Genomic DNA, 23,254 nt, shown 5'->3' with positions numbered 1-23,254 from the left:
TTTAGTTTATACATATGTACATATGCATTGATTTATATATGTATATATATTTTCGCTTAAATTTCGTACTACTTTTATTACCATAAATGTTCCATACTCATTTTATACATATATAAGGTGTAAGGTATAAGGTTTAAGGTAAGGTTTCTTTTTCTCTTAGTTATATAATGACGATTCTTCGATATTGTCGAACGATTATTTGCACACGCTGCACTACAAAAACATTGAGATATAAAAGCAGTTAGCATTGTTAAAATTTTAAATTACTTTTTTGTTGTAAATACTGCTTTACGTATAAATAAATGTCTGTATATATCTATATAAAATGGTGGGCAACTGGGTTATATGTTAGTCTGTTATTTGTCTAATTGTAAAGTCCTCAAAATCGTCCTGCGGTATGAGCCGTAATCTCATATCATTGGCCAAATGCAGCACAGCATACAGAGCCACCGAGGGCGACAGGGAATCTGACATTTTGGTGGTGAGCATAGCGGGCAGCTTTTCGTAGATCTCCTTAAAGGTGGCCATACCTTTGGCATAGTGCTCCTGTTTTCCTTTCGGATGTGCGGGTATCGCTTCCTCCTCCATTTCGGCAGTGCTCAATAATTGTTTTTGTATCAGCGAATTGCAGCTGCGCTTGAGATTCTTCATGTCAATCACCTTGGCACGTTTCGCAAACGGCACAATCACCTTGGTGACCTGATCAAGATGCAAATACGAGAGATTAGAAATGAATAAAATGATACGATGGGTAAGACAATATTCCGCGATTAAAATAATTTAAATCTGAAACCTTTGCATCACTCACCTGCGATGGTGCTCCCTGGAACTCAGTGGATATCTCAAGAACCGTATCATTGGCTTGAGTCCGATCATTACATGCGTTCGGGTCATCAGAGAGCCGGAACGAAGCTAGCGCAGGATCAGCGTTTGGGAAGCTGCTCACATTCATGTCATTGGGCAAACGATCCGAGCTCCGTTGGAACTCATCATTATCAAAGAGGTCAACATCATCGCCAGCATCGTCGCCGACCGCATTCATATCTCTGCCCATGACATCGTCATCATTGTCAATATCATCATCCGGAACGCCGAATCGACGGCTCACCTTAATGCTGGGAGCGTAATCATATTTATAAAAGTAATTCGCATCAAAATCATATTTGGTTGGCAGGCGCAATTTGCGTGGATCCCAGCGCTTTTGATAGTTCGCCTTGCGCAGCTTCGTGCTTTCATCCAGCTTGAACAGACTCTCGGTGCACTGGCCGAAGTTGATTTGCTTGCTGCGTCGCTTTGCTGCCTGTGCGGCTGCACGCCGTAGTCGTGCCGCAGCTGCATTGGTGCTTTTGCCCGTTACATTATCCTGTGAAGTGATTTGAGCAAATGTATTGGTGTTGCGTGTCCTTTTGAATTTCCAATGCGATGGCCCCGCCCAGAACTGAGAGATCTGATCCATGGGCCGGTACGAATACTCCAGCTTCGAGCTGCCGTCAACCGGTCGCAAATCCTCAATCAACACGGGCTGTTTGCGCAGGACCCGGCAATGCTGCAATGTTGTCCGCTCCTCCGTCGTCAACTCATCCATCTCGTTGTAGTCCATCTCCAATACGGTGGCTGCTGTCAACGCATTCAGATCTGGCATCGGCTCACACTCAGCATTAATGTCGAACGCCATCGAGAGCTCACGAGGATTCTCATAGAAATCATCTGCATTATCCACACCATCGTCGTCATCTTTTATCTGCATCGGATCGTTGGCATTGCTCGGATTGGGCACATCGCTAATAATATAGCCAGTGTGCAGCGGTCGCAGAACCAGATGCTGCTGATAGTAGCGTCGCATCTTATTAACCCACTCGGCGGCTATTATCGTATGGGTGTTCTTATCATCATTATTAACTAAAGTGTAATCCTCTATCTTCTCTTCCATATTTGGATTTTGCCAAAAGCGATAATTTGTGCGCAATCGCAGCTCAGAGTCTTTCGTGGGCAATATGTTGTTCATTAATCGATTGGAGGCATTAATGGAGCCCACAGTAGAGTTCAGTTTGCCAAATACTGGATCCTGCAAAGGAGCAGTATCCAGACGCGCATTTAATGTCTCTTTATTCTTGGTTATTGTGGAAACTGCTTTGCGTTTACGTTTCTTGGCCTTCGGCGCCGCTGTCTCAGAAGCATCAATAACACCGTCACCTCCACCTTCAACCTGGCCGACATTCGCACTATCGTCGTTATCATCCGCGGCAGCTGCATTCAGTTGCTGCTGTGTGAGCGTGCGTGCATTGAGGCCAGCTGACATACGCATCGCATCCAAATATATCGAGTCTACGCGCAATCCATACACCTTTGAGGAGGCCTCCAATGATGAACCAGCTATCTGAAATATGAATAACAATCAACAATTAGAATTGCGCGCAACAATGAGCTGCAGCGCTTACCTTAAAGTTGCTGAGCGTTTTGTGATGATGATCCAGCAAGTTGGACAACGTATCGATCAACGACAAGCTCCAGGCATTCTCCCGGCTCAGCTTATTGCCATTATATATCTCCAGGCACTTCTTTATCGTCTCATTCTCCTCGATGGACTCCAGGATGGTGCTCTCACGGGGTCGCGTTTGCTGCAGCAGCAGCGTGCGGCGTCGCGCCTCGCGACGTTCCGCCTCATCGTCGTTTACCATAGTCGTCCGATCCTGCAGCATACTCTCGCGATGGCTACCGACCGCGGAACGACGCAATGGCGTCTCGGAACGCGGTAACGTCATGATCTGAGTTAGCCCAAAACGGGAAACTAGTTTTGTTTACAATCAAGATTGGTTGGCCGCTATTCAATGCAGCACCAAACAATAAGACAGCTCTGCGCGTTCACAATAGATCACTATTTGACAAATATCACTTAATTATTGCTTGTTTCTGTATTATTCAGTTTTCTTTTATGCCTCTCATTTGGGCATTACGCTTGTGTTGGTAATAGTTTACAGTTGCTTTCAAACGACGCCGCAATCTAGGGCTACGCCAATTTATCGATATTTTAGTGTTGATAAACAACGTAAAAATTACGAATGCAGTATTTTTCATATCGGTCACATACTACATGAGGGGAAATAATACTTTTAAAACTTTGCGGCAAAATCAATATATTTCTTGGCAATATAAAGGTAAATTGCAAGGCAATTATTTCGCTTCTTTTAACCTAAGTTCATAGAGTATGGAGTGCTTATATTGTTTTGATTCCTTACGTGGGTTTTTTGGAATATTCCATGTGTGATATTATTGTATCTTTTACTAAATACACACAATGAGTAGGATTAGCGATTGAAGTTGACGATCGTGCTCGGCGTGAGCTATCTCAACAAATTCAGACAGCAATCGATTAATTATTCCGATTTTTGTATTTTTAAGTTGGCGCATTACTTTTATTTATTATTTAAAACACTTAAAAATATAGCTACATACATATATTTCACATTATATTATTTATAATTATGATAATTAAAAAATAAAATTATTTATAATTATTTATTTTTATTTTTTAATCACCATATTTATAAATAATAACCCTTTAGCATGACCAACACATTGGAACTCATTGCTGATAAGAAATTACTATTAAGCATATCGTAAATAAATGACTAACGCCTGACGGCTGATTGGCTGTAAGCAAATCGCACATTCGTCAATATCTATAATATTCATGAATTATCACATACAACACAGAAAAAAACAATATTTTATTGCTGTAAACAAAGAAAGTGAAGCCAATGAAAGTGAATGATGGCGGGCCTCGATACAAACGACAAAAATGCAAAATCTTAGTATTTATTATTTGTTTATTAAATTAGATTTCAATGAGGTTTTTACATTTTTCGATTATATTTATATTTTATTGTATTTTGGCGGGGATTTCAATGCAAAGAATATCCAGATTGTTTTGATCCTGAAGCTCCCATTTGACAAGCACTGAGACCTTTGGATAGCTGTTTAACACTGAGAGCGTGGCCGTATAGCGATAGGATTCATTTTTTTCTAACGGACATGTGAGGCCACTGTTGACACATGCATTCGGATTGCTGAGAGGAAATGGGATTTCAATACCCAACACTTTGCCATGGACAACAGTTATAACGGATGTAGCCTTTTCGGACAATGTAAAGTCGATTGATATTGATACATTGGTATTTCGATGGAGAATGCACTCTGCCTTTGTCGTATCACAGCCTTCGATGGTGACTTGAGTGAACTTGCCCGTCTTTGATCCACAATCTTTAAATTCTAGACCTGCGCCCAGCTGCAGCACCAAAAGCAGCGACGAGATAAGCACGCACAACTTAAACATGACGTATATTTTTATTAATTAAATTAATAGCTTTAGTGATAACACGCTTCGCATGTTTTCTCGCGACAGTGTCTTAACTACAACTGGAAAAAGTTTAAAAAGCGACTCAAGCAAAAGCCAAAATCAGCTGCGCGCCTCATAGGAATGGAGCTTTGTTATCGATAAGCATTCGGGACGGAAAAGCGCGCTACTGTTAACTTAACATAATTCTAATTTGAACTATAATATTCTAATTCGAATTGTCAATGTTGCTTTGAACATGTAAATCATAAAATGCATTTTCCGGAATTTTTACAACTCAAATATATATAATTTTGAGTACATTTTACTATGTAGTAAAACATATGTTTGTTCGCGCGATGGTTGTTTTGCTTTTGCGCATCACTAGCTGAAAGCTTATGTTAATGATTCCAGTTGGCAAAATTTGGTTAGATTCACTTTAGCCGCGGTGAGTGCAACATTTGGGCCGCATTTACGTTAATTTTATTTAATTACCATTTAGTAATTTTAAAATCATGTCGCAAATTTGTAAACGAAGCCTGTTGACTGCAAACCGCATCGCTATCAATGCACCAGCAGTTTTACGTTGCAAGTAAGTCTTAATTTCAGTTTTATTCACTGTTGAAGGCAGTTTTTTTCGCTGCACTATGTAACACGTCGCAGTGCACTGCAGTGTCATTTGTCAAGGTCATTTTGTAAATGCCGGTCTATTTGTGCTCCATGCATGCGTGAGAATAAGGTTGTGTTATGTGTGTGTATATATATTTATACATGTGTGTGTGTATGCGCCTGGCTGGATAATTTAGTGTTTGTTGTGCTTGAGACTTTTTATTATGTGAGCATATGTATTATGGATGATATATAGACATACATACATATGCATATATGTATGTATTTTTATCCAGTTCGTTGATTAGAACAACAAAATACTCCACAATCTGTTCATGCATACTTATGTACTCATATTTATATATGTACATACATATATATCTGTATTTATGTGTGACATGTTTATTATCTGATTGTGCACATGTGTAACATCTATGAGACTGCATATGCATGTCAAGTGTTAATTATTTCCTTATTTCATATATTATTCCTTAAATTACTTGCATACATATGTATGTAAACTATTACAGTTACATATATGTACCCATAATATATAGCTACGGCTGCCACATGTACATTTGTACACTTTGTTTGTGTACCATAATGGTACGATTCTCTCTCGAATCAAATTTGGTACATTTGAGATTGGTCCCTTTGGTACTTTTACTTCGAAACAATGTGCTGACGTTTTTGTCATATTTTTAGCACATCTTTCAATGCGATAATTATTTATTTCCGATCACATACTGCTGTTAGATTTGTTATTTGTGTATAAATTACGCTTTTGACATAACAATCGTGTTATTCTCGAGTAAAGCTATACATATCTATTGCAGTAATTGCGAATTAATCAATAATTGATCCATATTTGCTTACATTGTTATGAAAATAATGAATTTTATAAGTTAAAAGTAATATTGACTTTTCTATTCCGGAAACTGCTAAAACCAAAAGTAATATCAACTTTCAGCTTTGAAGTCCACATGCAATTTAATTAAAATTTAAAATAGATAAAGTATATATGCAGCTTTCTATATATTTATCTAAGAGAAAAGAAGAAGAAAAAGTGATGGAAAATTTGTTTAGTAATCGCTTTTCTCTATCTCTCATTAATCTGAGTGGGTTGGACGTCATAACGCTTGTTTACAGCTATACGCGATAAGCGTGTGAGGGAACCAACCACGAGGACAAATAATACAAATAACGCCAGTGTGCATCCGAGGTTCGAAAGGTCACAAATATTAAGCGATATTTGACTTTGAAACGTAACCACTCCAAAGGTATCATTAATCTCTTTTCCTTTGTAGTTAAGTGGACTAAGATAACTATTTGCATTCTTTGATAAGGTAAACGTCCGTTCTATCAAAGTGAAGAGTACAAAAAAGTAACCCAAGGGCAATGAACAATCAACCAAAATAAAATATAATTTTAATCATAAGCAATTATCTTCACGAGGGCTACAGATTATTGATTTATTAACAAATACCAGACGAAACTCGTATTGTTAATAAATTTTACAAGATTTGAAATTAAATGTCGTCAATCTATCAAAATTTATAATTCAATTCCAGTTAGGGTTTTGGATAGAGAATTTTCATGCGCTTTGTATTTTTGAAAAATTCGGTACCTAAAACTTTCAGATCCACATGGTTTTCCGAGGTACAAATGGGTCCACCCGACGCCATATTGGGCGTCACAGAGGCCTTCAAGAAGGACACAAATCCAAAAAAGATTAACCTTGGTGCCGGCGCCTATCGTGACGACAATACGAAGCCATTTGTGCTTCCCAGTGTGCGTGAGGTAAGTGTGCGAGTCTCTAAATCAATTGATCTTACTAATCTATGCTCTATGCCAGGCCGAGAAGCGTATAATCGGTCGTACACTGGACAAGGAATATGCCACAATCATTGGCCTGCCCGAGTTCTACAACAAGGCCATTGAGTTGGCTCTCGGCGAACAGTCGAGCCGACTGAAGGCCAAGCACAATGCCACAGCGCAGGCGATCAGCGGCACTGGAGCGTTGCGTGTGGGCGGCGCATTTTTGAGCAAGTTCTGGAAGGGAAACCGCGAGATTTATTTGCCCACACCGTCGTGGGGCAATCATGTGCCCATTTTCGAGCATTCCGGTCTGCCAGTCAAGCGTTATCGCTACTACAACCCAAAGAATTGCAATCTGGACTTTGCCGGCATGGTTGAGGACCTGAAGGTGAGGATTGAAAAGCAAAAAATTTGCTAATTTACTAAAAACTCTCTTTCTCCTGGCAGAATATTCCTGAAAAATCGATTGTGCTGCTGCACGCCTGTGCTCATAATCCAACGGGCGTCGATCCCAACACCGAGCAGTGGCGTGAGCTGTCGCAGCTGTTCAAGCAGCGCAAACTTTATCCATTCTTCGACATGGCCTATCAGGGCTTTGCAACCGGCAATGTCGATGGCGATGCCCAGGCCGTGCGCATCTTCGAGGCTGATGGCCATGATTTTTGCCTAGCGCAAAGCTTCGCCAAGAACATGGGCCTGTACGGCGAGCGAGCTGGTGCCTATACGGTAATTTGTGCCGACGAGGATGAGGCAGCTCGCTGTTTGTCACAGATTAAGATACTGATTCGCGCTCTCTACTCCAATCCCCCAATTCATGGTGCGCGCATCGCCGCCGAGATCCTCAACAATGGCGATCTGCGTAGCCAATGGCTGAAGGATGTGAAGACCATGGCTGATCGCATCATCAATGTGCGCGCACAGCTGAAGAGCAATCTGGAGAAGCTAGGCTCATCGCGCAACTGGCAGCATATTGTCGATCAGATTGGAATGTTCTGCTTCAGTGGACTCACACCCGAGCAAGTGGACAGTCTGATGAAGAACTACAGCGTGTACCTGACCAGAGATGGCCGTATTTCTATGGCTGGTGTGACTAGCAAGAATGTTGAGTACCTGGCCGACAGCATCCACAAGGTGACCAAATAGATTCTATCAATGGCTGGAGCCTCACACGTATCTGCGCCTGTACGCATTTATAGGAATTGTATGCAGCTAAGAATAAGTTAAACAGATAATTGCCTTTCACCAATCCGATCTTGTACATAAGCTAAATCGTCTGCCGTTCAAATAAAGCATTCTAGCATTTTATAGTTAACAGCTGTTATTAATATGTATGTATATATAATGTGATATGCATTCGTGTCTAGTTTCATAGATAACCTGTGTAGCAACTGGAAGTATGAATCTGGGCCTAGCATGTGCTATATATAGATAGTTTATAATAATATTCTAATAATAATATATGAGGTCTCAAAGAAAGACAAATGACATTCATCGATAGCGAATCGACTATACATCATTATTGATATATGAACAATTATAGTCTGTATTCTATGATCTATTTTCAAAGTACAAATCAATTGTATTCTTAAGGAAGGGCTAGTTTTATTCAAACACAGTTGTACCCAGTTGTCATTTTGTTAGTTTAATGAGCGTAACAATTAGTTTGTTTATAGCGTCACTATGGGTAATTACAAAAAGAGCTAGTTTATATCCAATTGTTGAAATGTACATACAATTCTTACATTAGCTTGCAAATAATACTATACATTTTGATAAACACCGTTTTATCTTTAATTTAACTAATATTATACATATTACATTGTTTACTTACCACCATAGCTAGATCAAATTCTATAATAGTTTCGTTGAAGATTTCTGCCATTTGGTTTCAAAGTTGTTTCTATTAGCAGCTTCTCTCTGACTAATTTGATTACAAGGTTTTGTTTTTCTATTTATTTTGTTGTATATGTATATATATGTAAGTATATATATATATAACTAGAATCACGGTTTGTTATAACGATATCTTAACTTATCGCTTGGCTCACAGTACTCCTTGATAATTAGCTTACATAGGAATATATGAAATACTACGATTATTGCACAGACTGAGACCCAGAAGAGTGCGGGCAGCCCACCCAATTGATGGCCATGTTTATGCAGCGCTATGAGATGCTGTTCGTGCGCCGGAGCTGAAGATAAGAGTTGTAATTAAAACAAACAAACGTAGATATTTATAGAGACAGATAAGCCTACCTTCCACGACTTCCTTAACATGTATGGCATGATGAATTTCTTCCATGTGTTGCTTATCCTCAGTTATATATAATATTGCAGTTAATGGTTCAGTCAATTTCACAGGAAATTCTCGACGATTTTGGCTGTTGAAGAAAAATGAACATTAATTATTATAATTGAAATTATGGGATATACTCTATTCTCTACTTACGTTAGTAGGATTGGCTCATCCAGACAACCGCCATCGCATGCATAGTAACTGCGATCGGAACGATCCAGGGCCACATAGATAACTGCCTTGTTGTCATCCTTAACAATGATTGTCACATTGACATGCGTTTTATTGCCATAGTTGAGGCGCCTGAAGTGAAAGTCACGATGCAAGAATTTCGGATGCATATTACATTCCAAATGTTGGTTGCTAAAACGAAAACTACCGAAGCTCAGAGTCATAGCCTGAATGACGCCCGACGCGCCAGCACGTATCAAATTGTGGCAGCCTTGCTTCTCCAACGTAAGCATCCAAGAGGACACCAGGGAATTAAGTTGATTCAGCGTGGACATATCACGCCAAAGATTCTCCGCCTGAAGCGTATGATAGCTGTCGTAGCAACCCTCGGCGTATGTCAACGCCTTGGCAATTTCCTCTCGTTTTCCCGCAGAAGACGAGCTCCCGAACAAGCCGGAAGACGTGTCTTCAAATTCAAAGCTGCGAACTTGAGACAGAACGGCATACATGGTGGCATTAATTCTATCGCCATTTAAGCTATTCTCAGCCTTTGAGGTGCTTATCGTGAAGCCCGTCGCCCACAGATCCGTCCAGACGTTAATATGTTCCTGGCGATACGTGTTGATACTGTTAACCGAACCGGAACCAGATGTCTTGGCGCTGAGCCTCTGTAGCAGTTTTGTCATGGCCTGAATCGAATGTAGTTCGATGTTATCGATGGTCGCTTTCAATTGAGTTTCTGTCACGGGTTTCGAGTACTCTATAATCATTGGATAGATTATTTGTACTGTGCCACGTTTACGCAACTGTAATTTAGTTTCCAGTTGCGGCTTTGTGATGCTAACGACGACCAATTTGCTCGGATCATCTTGCGAAGGTTGCACAGTGCCCGAAATAACTTCCAATGCACTATATGTGAGCATTCCAATTTGTACTGGATCGCTACAATAGACGGTTGTTGAAGATATATGTACATACATAATTTATTCCGTGTAAGTTTCTCTGACTTACCTCAGCGGAATGCTGCGCGTAGATGACTTGGGCAAACGATTGCGAGGCATTATTAGATCAATGCTCTCAACTGTATTACGTGTATTGGTAATTTGCAGCTCTTGCATAAGAACGTTGGGCTGTGTGCGATGCGCATACAGTGTGTAGGAGGCAAAGTAGCCAGAGAAACATTGAAATCTGTGCACCATTCCCGTCAAATACTCAACAACCGTTGCTTCTTTCTCGCCCGCATTGCCACCATTCTGTGTGACGGACAATAATGGATAGAAGCGTATGGGTAGCTGCATGGCGCGTCCATGTTTTATATTCAGTGACGCACCATGCGACACCTCCATGCCAATATAACCGTTACCGACATAGGGCGTGTAGTCTCTCTCGCCCGGCATTAATGGAGCCACGTGACGTATGTTTGCATCGTATTCGTAGTTCTGCAAGATGTAGGGCGTTAGGCGGTCGTCCATGCACATACTGTGTGGATCTAAGACACGTACAATAAACAAAGACATATTAATTGATGATGGTATGAAGCGCGATAGATACGTTACCTTTTTGCTCTGTTGGGCTTAAAAATAGATAACGAAATATGGGTGGCAGCATATAAAAAACTATGCATACGCACAATAAAAGCAAAAACAAACGCCGGTATGACGATAGAGTGCCCTCAACTAGACGCTTCAGTCTCCGCACAATATCCACGGTCTCGAATTTGTTTTTGGCTGATCGTATAAACATATTGATTGCGTTATAAACATTTATTTCGCATTGGAAAAAATTTTTTCAAAATGCTACTGATTGGCCACAAGTTGTGGCCAAACTCACAAATTTATCTTTCTTCTAATATCAAATCGATACATCGATATAAAAAACATCGTCAATGTAATAGAAGTAGTGGCATTCCAAAGCCTTCACGACTTTCAAATTCGTGTATTTATATACATTTATTTTTACTATATAAGTCTTTATTTTTTTTATCATTGTCTTCCGGATAATAATATGATGAGAATTTTCTTCGAGGGCCTAAGTATTTTTCGTGCTTAGATCCTGTCAACTGAACAAGATTTCGACAAATTCCAATTAGAATATTGTTATAACATGAATTGCCCGCGCATTTTTAATATTGGCAATCTAATAAATCAAGAACACTTAAATAAGGCAATATATTAGGCCTAATTCATTCTTTATTTACACAGTCAAGTAAATTAAATTTAAATAAATCAGTTGAATAAATTTCAAAAATTCGATGAACTTTGCTTTTCCTCATATTCATCGATCGTGTAGAAACTAAATACATAATATCGATATTGTAATATCCATCTTTATATTGATATTCATTGCGCAAAGCAATGTCTAACAAGCTAGACTTATCCAAGTCTTCTTTTAAAACATGTTAAAAAAAAGACATCTTTTAATTCCATTGGCTTGTTTGGTATTGTTCATATTTATAAAATATACGATAGAATTTGGAAATGATCTTAATGACCAATCTCCAATCGAATGTTTGTTTTGTAACATTGCCCACGGTAAAATAACGCCACCAAAACTAGAATTTGAAAACGACGAATATGTTATTTTCAAGGACAAAAACCCAGCTGCCACTTATCACTATTTGGCAATACCCAAGCAACATTTTGACAGTCTGAAAGTGCTCAATGAATCCCACGTGGGCTTAGGTAAGTAAAGGTGAGGTAATTAACATATTTTAAATATGTCTTGTCTGTTTACTATGCAGTTGAACGCATGAAGAATGGTATGATCCGTTTTCTTGAATCAAAAAATGTGAGTATAGAAAATGCAGTGATTGGCTTTCATATTCCGCCGTTTATATCGCAAAAGCATTTGCATCTACATGGAATTTCTCCCAAATCTGAAATGGACTTATCCAATCGCATAAACTTCTTCATACCATCGTTTTGGTTCAAATCTGTGAGTAGATGAAAATAGATACCATTTGTATAGTAAACAAACGAAATTATATTTAGGCCGACGATGCAATAGAATCTTTAAAACACGCGGACCTCTAGTCATGAGAGCCAGGAGAGACTTGAATCCTTAAAAGGCATGTATCTGTAATTATGACAAGGAAGCTTGCGTCCAATTATGAACGGCATACATTCGTTGCTCATTGTTCAAGTTTCTCAAACATTCCATTAAGTTAGGCGTTACTGTGTGGATACATTTTTAAAAAATGTGTTAAGAATTAATAATAAAAATCCTTTGCAACACAAAATACCAACGGCAAGTTTTATATCAGCATCTAAAAGGATCTCATAGCAGCAAACCTCATTCCATTGGCAAATGTAGGAGTGGATCTCTTAGCAATTATCCTGCATTTTCATTAAAGAAATGTATATGGAAATTGAAATGTATCTTAAATTTTTATGTCGTGGCACCTGTCAAACAGGGAAAACGTAATTTTGTTGGCAACGGAGTGCCATGGCAACGTGTATCGATAGTTGGCGCATCTGCCTACCGATAAGTATGAAAGTGTTGTTACACATTATATCGATAGTGGAATCGATTGCTTTGCAACACTAAAAATCAGCACCAGCAAACGCTGAATTTTAGTTTGTTTTAGTTACAAGATTCGCGAAAACCTTTTGGGAAAATTGCTAAATTAAGTTGCAAATTAACGGATTGGAGCACTTCAAACGTAGTGCGTTCGAAACAATGCGCAGCATGTGGCCGCAAACGCTGGAAATGTCCCGCGACGAATGTCGGGGCATGCTGCGTCGACTTGGTAGGTGATATTCTGCTGCTGCTGCCGCCACCGCCAGGAGGAAGCACTTTATGTTATACAGCACCAGCAGCAGCAGCAGCTCAGCTTTCGTGGATCACGATTTTTGTTTGCTAATTGCTGCCCGTTTTGTTTGTATCGTTCATGTAGAGTTAGAATCGTATTCGCACGTAATAAGCGTTTTTCGCGCCCAAGGCTCGCTAAGCGAACCGAAAGCCAAGCTGCTCGAGGAGTTACGCCAACTGTTTCACATAACCCAGGAACGTCATCGGGCGGAGGTGCGCCGCGCTGCTAACGATGAACAATTATGCACAATTGCCGAGAAGTAAGCAATTGTAAAATGTTAAATCAGCGTGCATATTTTACATAGATATATATATATTTAATTGTATCACCACAAACATTTTTAGCGTCTGCGGTCCGAACACATGGCAGGAATGGTCACGTGAAGGTCGTCGCCCATATCCGCTGCTGCCACGAATTAGTCCGCAAACTGCCCTGAGCATTGTGGCCAACGATCTGGCTGCCAAGGCATATGCGGAAAACAGCAAACTTCCGCCACCAAATGAAACTGGGGCAAATCTAAGTGAAGCGCTACGAGAACAGTCGGCTTATCAGACCCTTAAGCATGGCATAACAAAACATCAGGAGCCAATCGTGGTCATGGATGAGCCGGTGAGTGTGCCAGCATTATATAACTTGATCAGGGGCTATATACATAAGTATTTACTTGTGCTGCTATTGCCTCGTACATATGTATGTGCGAATATGTATGAGCAGAGAAAGTACAGTCTGCGCCTGGGTCTCACTTGGTCTACTGTGGTGGGCAGCAAGTTAAAGCCAACCTAAGGTAAATTCAAGTCTGGCGCAGGGTCTTCGCTTGTAGTCTGAAAGATCTACCTATACAAGATTTAATTTACTATTAACTTATTTACTTTTGTAACCCAAAAGTTCCGATTCCAATGTAGCCGCTTAGTAAGGTTAATGCATAATTGATTCCATCTGCCAATCTCAACTGGTAAAGGACATTCCTTTATCTATCTACTCCATTCGCCAAATGCTGGTGCCAAATGTTGCTTGTCGCACGGTTGTGTATTTAATTTTTATTTAATTCAACTCTGCATCGGAAGTTAACAGCCGCTGCCAGTTAACAGCGTTAGTAAACTGTTAACTTACATTTTAACATGCAGCTGATTGCTAGTGGCTAAATGTTACAATCGATAAGAAATCAATATTGATCGATTTATTTAAATAAAAAACTCGAATTACGAAATTTAAAAAATATTTAAAATATCTAAATTTGAAGGTGATTATATTGAATTTTTAATTATGTATTCAATACGATTACTTTCGAAATTAAAAACAGTATGCAAAAAATGTTTTGCGTGCCATTTATAAATATATATTTTGCAAATTTAATTTAATTTTTATTTCTTATATTAAAATATATAATTTAGACTTCTAATGCATTCACTATTCACTATTCCCATTCATTTTATCATTCTAGTTTAAGGTGCCCGACTTGCCCAACGAAATAAAAAAGGCCACTCTAAAGCGCAAGGAAAATGAGAGCAGCGACACAAAACCGAATAAGAAACGCAATACACAACAGGATAGACAGATGGCACAGCTACAGCAGCTGCCATCCCAGCTAAGTGGGGGCAAGGATGAGGATGGGCAACTGGTGCCGTTGGAGCAGCGTCCCAGTGCCCGTACACTGCAGCAAAGATACTTCTATCAGCAGCAACAGAAACACAAACAACGATTGGCAAGCAAAAAGGGCAGCGGGAATCCGTTGGCCAACAATAGCAATGCTTCCGGTGTCGGCATCAATACGAAGCCGGCTAAGAGCGGCCGGCGGAGAGCACAAAAACAGCTACAACAGCAAATGCAACAGCAGAAGCAACTTCAGCAACAGCAGGAACTACAACAGGAACAGCAACAGCAACATCAGCAGCAGCAGCAACAACAACAGCAACAGCAGCAGCAGCAACAACAACAGCAAGAAAAAGTATTACAATCCACGCCTCTGACAACGACAGAGCTAACAGCGCATCCAAATGCCAATCATTTGGTGCAGCCGCATGTGGAATACATTTTAGACGAGGCGCTCAAATCGGTTGCGGCTACCAAATTAAAAACGATACCTGCCGCTCGCGTTGTCTATGGACCGCCGGAGATGCTCTCGCCGACGACGCCGCGCACGTTTGTTAATTCGCCCATTGTTTTCAAAGAGAAATTATCGCCGACGACGCAGACGATTCAGCCGCCACAATTGAGCACACCTGTCAAGAAATACATTGTAGAAGAACGCCAGCAGCCTGGCGGCACGCAGCCAGCGTCCGCAAATATCTCAACGGCTAACTTGCCGCTCGCGCCACAGATTATAAGCGTTCAACAAATAGCAGCCCCACCGAAAGTACGGACCACAGCAAGCGGCACCATTTTGCCAGCTGGCACCAAGCTGACGCCGAAGAAGATCAATCTGATCGACAAGCAGCAGTTGCCTTCCGTGCCCAACACAGCCGTACGTCTCTTGCCCTATGAGCAGCAATCGGCTGCCAGTCCAGCGACGTCCAACAATCTCGGCAGCAGCAAGGCTCCAGCCACAGCTGCAGTGCAAAAATACATTGTCGAGGAGCGAGTGCCCAGCCAGACTGTGGCTAGCGTGGCGAGCACACCGTTGAGCAGCGCCTCGGCTGTGAATATTATAAAGAATATACCAGCGAGCAGCTTGAACAACACGCTCATCACGCCCTTAAGCAGCTCCTCGGGGTCGCCTGTGGGGCCGCTATTCCGCAAGGCGACGGCGACAGCAACAAGCACGGCGGCGACGTCGGTTGCGGCAGCTGGCAGCAGCAGTGGTGCAGTGGCATCGACCTCACAGATATTGGGCAACATAAAGCTGACCAGCGCCAGCGGCATCAAGCATGTGCCTAGCAGCGCGCTGCGCAACATCAAGATCTGCTCGCCCAACGGCAAACTGTTCCTGCAACCGGCTAAGCTACATACGGGCAGCATCATACACAAGCTGAATCCATCAAACGTTGCCGCTGGCGGTGCTGGTGTTACTGTCAGCAGTGCTGCTGTCTCGCCCACTGGCGTCGGTACGCCCTCCTCGCCGCAGTCTTCGCAGCAGCGAATAACGATACAGAAAATGCAGCTACTAACGCCCACTCAAGTGATCTCGAGTTCCGCGGGCGGCTCGAGCAACGTCAGTGTCGTCTCCACGTCCAGCATGGCGAGCAGCGGCACCAAGGTTAAGCCCACAACATTGACGCTCGGTCCGGCAGGGGTTGGCAAGAATAATTTGGTGTTTCTGCCAACGAGTGGAATGCGAGCAGTCACACTGGCCTCCAGCAAACCCAAGCCCAGCGGCGAGCTACTGGCGGCCAAGCCCAATGTCCTTGTGATTGGTCCCTCAACTTCTGTCAATGCGACTAACAATTCACAGGCAACGGGAACGGCAACTGGAACGGGAACGGGCACGGGTGCAAGCACAGGCACGGCAGCGGCTTCGGCTGCAGCTGCGACGTCATCTGCATTGGCAAAGCCAAAGGCGAATCAGCTGATTACGGAAGATACGCCTATAGATATCATTAATATGCCCATCATTGTGGCAGACAATGGCGCGCCAGAGACGAAGACGTCGGCCAAATCGGCGCCAATGATGGTCCTCAATGCCACGGACTGGGAGATGGAGCTGGATCAGGCATCCAAAGCGGCAGCTGCTATGAATGCAACAGGCACAGCATCATCATCAGCAACAACGATTGCGAATGATACAAAGAGCAACAAGCAGCAGTTGGACGATGTCATTGTAGAGGATGCAGCCGGGGAGGACACAGAAAATGCAAACTCCCAGATAAAAGATCGCAGTAAGTAATATGACGTATTCAGATGAACCCACTTGAATTCATCAATATCTATTTAGCCACAGAAATGCACGACGAAGGGGACAGTGCCATTGAGTATGTGGACATGGAGCTAGAGCAGCCTATTGAGATTGAGTGTACCAGCAACATATCGCCAGAGACAATGACGACGACCACCAGCACGACCCCATCTCTGAAAGCAACTATAATGCCAGCCCTGGCGGAAGATGAGAAAAAGCTGGAGCAGCCGGCAACAGGAGAACAGGGAACAGGGCCAGCAGCTGTAACGACAACAACGATCCTGGCAAAGACATCGACGCTGCCATAGGTAGTCCGATGTGTTCTGTTTATTTTGTTATGGTTGCTTCATTTACGCACAAACAGACATATATACAAACACTCACACACCCATACACTAACACACACACACACATAATGCCCGGTTTAATTAGGATTCAGTTATTAGTTTAGTGGACCCAAGTTCTTTAAGCAAAGTGCAACATTATAATTACTTGTAAATGTACTTGAAAAATATTTGTAAAAAAAAAAACGAAAGAGGAAAAACAGAAAAAGCTTGAATATCGATTATATAATTTAAAACAAAGTCGAATTTTCGAATCTTGTTTTAAATTATTTAAACTTCTCCAAGCTGCCACCATCGAAATATCATAAAATATTTGTATACATTGTAAATAGCATATTTCTCATTTAGTGTTTAGCCCCTCGATAAGTTCATTACATAATTGAAAACACGAAAAGAAACTGAGAACAGAAACATCAAATCATAATAAGTAAAATGTGTGTTTTAATGAGATTATAATTTTAGTTTATATATGGCCGATCTAAATGCAAAATGTAAATATTTAAGTGAAAACCAGAAAACAAACAATATTGAAGAATTTTCAAAATGCTACAAGCCATATAAATTCATGTATATGTATCGTGTAAAGAGCAGATTAGAGATTAGTTACAAGGACAAAAGTTTAAGATAGAAAAAGATGAAACAAGTAATCCTACACACTCATACACACAGGAACACACTCACACGCATAAATATATATATATATATATACATAGACATTTATAACAATGTACGAACAGTTTAGTTTTTAAGTATTTTATGCATCGATTTTGTAAATCTAAAAAAAAAAAAAAAAAACGTAAACAGTGTAGTTATTAGATAAAAAAGAAAAGGAAAAAAAAAAAAAAAACGCAATCGAAGCGAAACCACCACAAAACGGTAAAACAAAATGTAATTATACAAATATTGTTGAACAATGCGTGCAGCTGTAAAATTTTTAACATAGAAATTTTAAATGAAATAAATATAAATGTAAGCATAAAGCAAATCTTTCAATTCATCTGAAACCGATGAGGGAATTCCAGGTATAATCTATCTGATATTAGACAATATTTGCTTTGGTTTTGTCAATCTAATTGATAACTACAAAGCCTAGGTTTATTTATCGGGGCAATAAGTTTAAGTAGACTTAACTGAATATGCCTGTGCATAGAGATGAGGAACCAGATCTTTCTAGAATCATAAAAGGCAACATGAGCTATGACTCGGATATGGTCTGAATAAATTCAGCTGCTCTGGAGACTACGAAGAGGTCTAGTTCTTTCTTACACTTATACCAATTAATTAGTCTATGCTCTTAAGATATATAATTTAGTTTAGTTCAAGCTTCAATGAAAATAAGTTTTCAGAAAAAAATATTTTTAGAAATTAAATGCATAAGATAATAAATAATCCGCGAGATATAGCGTACATATATGAAGACGCCAACTTGCTGACGAATCCACAGCGTTATAAACTATTCAAAAGATATCATTTACAAGTTTTATCAAAGCTCGTTTTCGGGTGGGTGGATAATTCATTCCATTAATAATGCAAGCATCCATTTATTTACAACAAAATAAGATATTAACTAATCTCTATACGCGTCCAGCGTATTGTTACCTGATCAAGAAAAAGTTGTATTTCTGTTATATAAATGATTAAGAATTTGAGGTGTATCAAAAATAAATGGCTCCAAAAGGAATACAATTTGTACCGTCAATAGATAAAATGAATCTCAATTATCTCAATTATGAACAAACCAGATAATTCAAATATATTCATAATTTTGTTATCTTTTGTGTATATTTGTATACCATACCGCTCCTTAACACGATGATGTGCACTCAATTAAAAGATGCAAAACTCAAGGTGAAGTATAGGATGAGTTTTGACAGGGATTGATCGAGCTTTTACTTTTTTAGTGTATAGATCATTTGTATAGATCGATAGAAAGATAGTATGTTAACTAAACTTATGAATAGAGGTTTCAGTTGCGTCCCAAGGCTGTGCCATGACCCCAGGCTGAGTTGGCCGCTTGACGTGGAGGTGCTCTGCTCTCCGGTGGAATACCAAAGCCACTAATGCCGCCAGATACGTCCGGAGCAATACGTTTTCTGCAACAAAAGGAAATTGTATTAAATTCAATTCCAGTAGTAATTAAAATATATATAAAATGCAATTATTAATAGCAAAGTACAATTAAGATGGGGAGCTGCCCATGCCATTGTATCACTTTTGGTTTGCCTATTTTATGTATGAGTTCCTTGAAGTGTGTATGTGTGCGTGTTATGCGGATGCCGAAAAATAAGTAGCTCGCCAACTCTTTAATACTCGTTACAAAGCTTTAAATGATGCAATACTCTTTTTCTCTTAGCAATTCCCAAGCCGCAGGTGCGTAGGAGAGCAATGAGTCGGCAAAATAAAATCGTGTCTTGTGTAAACTGATAAGAGCATCGGACCTCTCACTCGATCGTACTACGCGCTATACGACCAAGAGGCTCGCTCTCTCGTGCGAGCCGAGCGAATACGAAGCAACACAATTCCTTTCTAGATTTTTCCGGTTGAACGATTCCATATGTTGTGTGGTTAGATATAAGCTTAATTTATGTATATACTCACAAAAATTCGGGTGTCTCGAGAAAGGCGCTGCCACCCAGCTCCTGTGGGTACTGGAATTTGAGGAAGTAATAAACGTGTCCATTGAATATGCCCACCAGTGAGGCCAAGGAGCCGTGGAAAACTAGCTCGATACCGGCTAGTACCCAGGGTAGGTACATGGCCTTGAAGCGACTGCCAAACCAGAAGCTAACAATGACCTCTTTGTTCAGTTGGCACCAAATGTAGGTGATTGCAACGACCAGCATGTCCATCAGAAAGTATACGTTGAATAGCATGCCGCCGAGATTGGCTAGCACTGCGGTGATTATCAATAGATATAGGTAGTCGGAGGGGCTTCTCGCATATTGATCCTTTTCCAGATTCTTGCTGTACTGCGTTATGAAGTAGCAGTTGATCAGAAAGTGGAAGCCTGTCGCTCCGCTCAGTGGAAACACGAACAGAGAGGTGATGCATCGCCACAGCTGTAACCGGGTCAGAACCAGCTCACGGGATAGGTACATATATTCCATTGGCAGCAGACCGAATCTGCAGAGCAGGCTCATGCCGACTGTGGCTGTTAGCCAGTACCGTGTGAAGCGAGGCAACGAATGGTACCATGTCCCAGCGTCCATCTTCCTTAATATAAATATACGATGTCTTTGAATTTGCAAAACAGTCTTTCACTTCCAATTGTTGATTTACGTGTCTTTATACAACAGTGTGGCTGCATGACATAACTTCTAGAATACCAAAAATAAAAAAGTATGACTATATAAAAAAAAAAATCTATTGAACATGTAGGTGTACAGAATTAAAAAATAAATTTAAACAATCTTTTTATTGAATTTTAGTCATTTTGTATTAAATGACAATATTTGCCAAATTAGGAAGTGACATTCAAATATGTATAGCAAGTTACAGTTCAGTGGAATTTATCGATTGTTTAGGAAGGCGCGCGGAAAATTTATTTCTTTTCAAATATTGCATGTTCATATTTTTCTAACTTTTTCATAAAAATATTTGTTTATGGCTGAAAGCATATTGTGTCAGAGCTGAACAAAAGTGAGGCGTTGATGCGAAACTAATGTAGATTTGGCGATTTTTTAAGTGGAAATGTGGTGAATACAAGAAGAATGAAACGCAGGCATATAAATTGATGGCTGTCAATTCAGTGTCATTGCTAACTGTAAGTGGTTAATTTTTAGTACAATCTTTTCACGCAGATAAACCATGTGGAAAAAAGTAAAAATATTTGTTGTACGCAACCAAATGTATAATACATGAAATGTACGTTAGCCCTTACTGAATTTAGAGACCTATGTACAAGGTATATCTATTTGTATCTGTGGTCCAGCTGTAAAATTACTATTGCAAATATTTTCTAGTAGGGTAAATAATATTTCTATTTCATTTGGAGATAAGAAGTATAATGCGAATATAGAATTTGAATAATTAATAATTATAAAGAAAGCTAATGAACAGGTGTTCAAACTGTTAAAGATATCTCAATATGAATTCTCTAACCAAAGTTGATTACATACTTATTTTTATCACATTAACAAATGTCTAATTTTGGTTTTCTCTACTATTCTAATTTATCATTTTTGCTAATAAAATGTATTAAATTGAAAGCAAAAGTTTTTTTGCGTGCAAAGTGTGTAAAAGCAATTAAAGAGATACATTTCTATGCAAAAGACAAAACGTATCTACTCTTAACACAGCAGGCACAAGACGCAATACACACATCCACACACATGTGTATGATTTGTTGTTGCCTGTTGAATTTGAATACTTTGTGCATAATGTGGCTACAGACACTCAGCAGCGAGAGCGAGAGCGAGACAGATAGTGACATAGGATACGAGTGCGAATGTTGAAATGAAAAGAACGAGCTAATCAAGTATTTTTTTAACGGTTCAATGTGTGGCTGGTTTACGTGTGGTGTTTATGTGTGTGTTAGTGTGCAACTGCTTGCTGTTGAGTGTATGCGTGTGCGAGGCCACACCCACCATTTAAATGCAAAATGGATGATACAACTACAGACGCATGCGCTGCCAGCAACAACACGCCCACATGCGCGAATGCTCATTATGAAGTTCTTTGCTGTTTTAGTAGCTGTTGACAAAGTGCACAAACACACGCGCATACAAATGTATGTATACATATGTATATCAGTATGTGTGTGTGCGGGGCTTTATTTATTTACGCGTTGAGCTTTTGCAGCGCCTTCCACTCACCTGGCCCGCTGTCATTTTGTTGTCGGCGTTGCCGTTTTGCTCGCTCATTTCGTTGTAATGTGGACACATATACATACATAAGCATCCTTACACATACATATGTACATGTACATACAATATATGTATATATGTAAATAATATGATATTTCTCTCATATGTACATGAATATGAGAGAAGAGCTGAGCATTTTATATTCGTAACTTCAACAGATTTTATATCATATTTGATATTCAAATATTGAAGAGATGAGAATTTATATATATGTATATAAGTATATATTTACAGATATGACTTTTATATGTACATACATATACATATATACATACTTACAAACTATTTGTTCCATGGGAATTTTTGACTACGTATCAGAAATTTGACATCCATCCTAATTACAGTAATTACTTGATTACGAAATCTCCCAGGGTGCACAACAATTCATATCCCTTTCAAATATATGTACATACGTACAAGCGCAATTATGTATGTTTGTATGCAAGTACGCATGTAAAGGCCAAATACGACACACTCTTCACATACGTAATATATGTACATACATACATGCGTATCGAGCACATATTTACATACACACATTATGTTTTTTACAGTTTTTCACATTCCTGCAGAGCTCGCTATCTTCGTCTCACTCTCTCGCTCTTTCGATTATAGCGCAGCGGGGCTTGGTAGGTTAACCTAACAGGGGGCACCCAAAAAGAAAAAAGCAAAAGGAAAAGAAAATAGAAAAAGAAAAAAGTCAAACATAAATGAGAACGCAAAAAGAGGCAAATCATAAGAGGAACGTGCGCCGCCAAATTGCAGTACAAATATGTACTCGTTCAGGGTGTGGGCCGACGTAGGGGCACACACAGCTTAGAAAAAGGACAGTCCGCAGATACTGCAGCTGTCAAACATACACAAACATACACATACACGCGTACAAAACTACAGCTATGGCGTTAACATTACACACATACACACGTACTCACACTCTCTTAATGTACAAGAGACATATTGCTGCGAGTCGCTCAGAAACAGCCCTCAAATTGTGTGACTAAGGAACGCGGCTGGCGTTGTCCAATTGGTGCTAGCGAGAGCGAAAGAGAGGCGTCGTGTAATGATGTTGATTAATAATGATAATGACGTTTGTGTGCGCTCGATGCGCTCGCTGCTCTCGTATTTGTTTCATTTTTGCGATTTCGTCTCTGCCTCAGCCATAACGGTAGTTGCTCGTC

At 40.1% G+C, this 23,254-nt stretch overlaps 7 protein-coding genes across 7 annotated transcripts; 3 read left to right on the top strand and 4 right to left on the bottom strand.

The window, feature by feature from the left end:
- On the bottom strand, window positions 1-2,984 carry LOC6576262 (condensin complex subunit 2). The gene is made up of 3 exons (XM_002002217.4): window positions 2,439-2,984; window positions 809-2,377; window positions 1-699 (listed from the first exon to the last, which is right to left on the bottom strand). Exons 1-3 carry the CDS (start codon window positions 2,760-2,762, stop codon window positions 349-351), a joined length of 2,244 nt encoding a protein of 747 aa, XP_002002253.1. The 5' UTR covers window positions 2,763-2,984; the 3' UTR covers window positions 1-348.
- Window positions 2,985-3,867: 883 nt separating this feature from the next.
- LOC6576261 (NPC intracellular cholesterol transporter 2 homolog a) lies at window positions 3,868-4,428 on the bottom strand. The gene has a single exon (XM_002002216.4). It carries the CDS (start codon window positions 4,331-4,333, stop codon window positions 3,881-3,883), a length of 453 nt encoding a protein of 150 aa, XP_002002252.1. The 5' UTR covers window positions 4,334-4,428; the 3' UTR covers window positions 3,868-3,880.
- Window positions 4,429-4,755: 327 nt separating this feature from the next.
- On the top strand, window positions 4,756-8,072 carry LOC6576260 (aspartate aminotransferase, mitochondrial). Its single transcript, XM_002002215.4, has 4 exons — window positions 4,756-4,925; window positions 6,583-6,742; window positions 6,798-7,148; window positions 7,208-8,072. The coding sequence occupies exons 1-4, from the start codon at window positions 4,849-4,851 to the stop codon at window positions 7,901-7,903; spliced, it is 1,284 nt and encodes a 427-aa protein (XP_002002251.1). The 5' UTR covers window positions 4,756-4,848; the 3' UTR covers window positions 7,904-8,072.
- A 307-nt stretch (window positions 8,073-8,379) lies between these two features.
- LOC6576259 (uncharacterized protein KIAA2013 homolog) lies at window positions 8,380-11,079 on the bottom strand. The gene is made up of 5 exons (XM_002002214.4): window positions 10,784-11,079; window positions 10,239-10,716; window positions 9,210-10,169; window positions 9,017-9,141; window positions 8,380-8,952 (listed from the first exon to the last, which is right to left on the bottom strand). The coding sequence occupies exons 1-5, from the start codon at window positions 10,968-10,970 to the stop codon at window positions 8,765-8,767; spliced, it is 1,938 nt and encodes a 645-aa protein (XP_002002250.1). The 5' UTR covers window positions 10,971-11,079; the 3' UTR covers window positions 8,380-8,764.
- Window positions 11,080-11,550: 471 nt separating this feature from the next.
- Window positions 11,551-12,465, top strand: LOC6576258 (histidine triad nucleotide-binding protein 3). The gene is made up of 3 exons (XM_002002213.4): window positions 11,551-11,908; window positions 11,968-12,161; window positions 12,218-12,465. The coding sequence occupies exons 1-3, from the start codon at window positions 11,623-11,625 to the stop codon at window positions 12,257-12,259; spliced, it is 522 nt and encodes a 173-aa protein (XP_002002249.2). The 5' UTR covers window positions 11,551-11,622; the 3' UTR covers window positions 12,260-12,465.
- Window positions 12,466-12,758: 293 nt separating this feature from the next.
- LOC6576257 (BRCA2-interacting transcriptional repressor EMSY) lies at window positions 12,759-17,644 on the top strand. Its single transcript, XM_032729237.2, has 5 exons — window positions 12,759-12,975; window positions 13,123-13,297; window positions 13,383-13,647; window positions 14,480-16,850; window positions 16,907-17,644. The coding sequence occupies exons 1-5, from the start codon at window positions 12,906-12,908 to the stop codon at window positions 17,173-17,175; spliced, it is 3,150 nt and encodes a 1,049-aa protein (XP_032585128.1). The 5' UTR covers window positions 12,759-12,905; the 3' UTR covers window positions 17,176-17,644.
- Window positions 17,645-18,971: 1,327 nt separating this feature from the next.
- LOC6576256 (derlin-1) lies at window positions 18,972-20,586 on the bottom strand. Its single transcript, XM_002002211.4, has 2 exons — window positions 19,810-20,586; window positions 18,972-19,304 (listed from the first exon to the last, which is right to left on the bottom strand). The coding sequence occupies exons 1-2, from the start codon at window positions 20,418-20,420 to the stop codon at window positions 19,178-19,180; spliced, it is 738 nt and encodes a 245-aa protein (XP_002002247.1). The 5' UTR covers window positions 20,421-20,586; the 3' UTR covers window positions 18,972-19,177.
- Window positions 20,587-23,254: the final 2,668 nt, after the last annotated feature.

This window comes from Drosophila mojavensis, unplaced genomic scaffold, assembly GCF_018153725.1.
Source record: "Drosophila mojavensis isolate 15081-1352.22 unplaced genomic scaffold, ASM1815372v1 contig_36, whole genome shotgun sequence".
NCBI classification, from domain to species: Eukaryota; Metazoa; Arthropoda; class Insecta; order Diptera; family Drosophilidae; genus Drosophila; species Drosophila mojavensis.
This window is presented reverse-complemented; position numbering and strand designations above follow the sequence as displayed.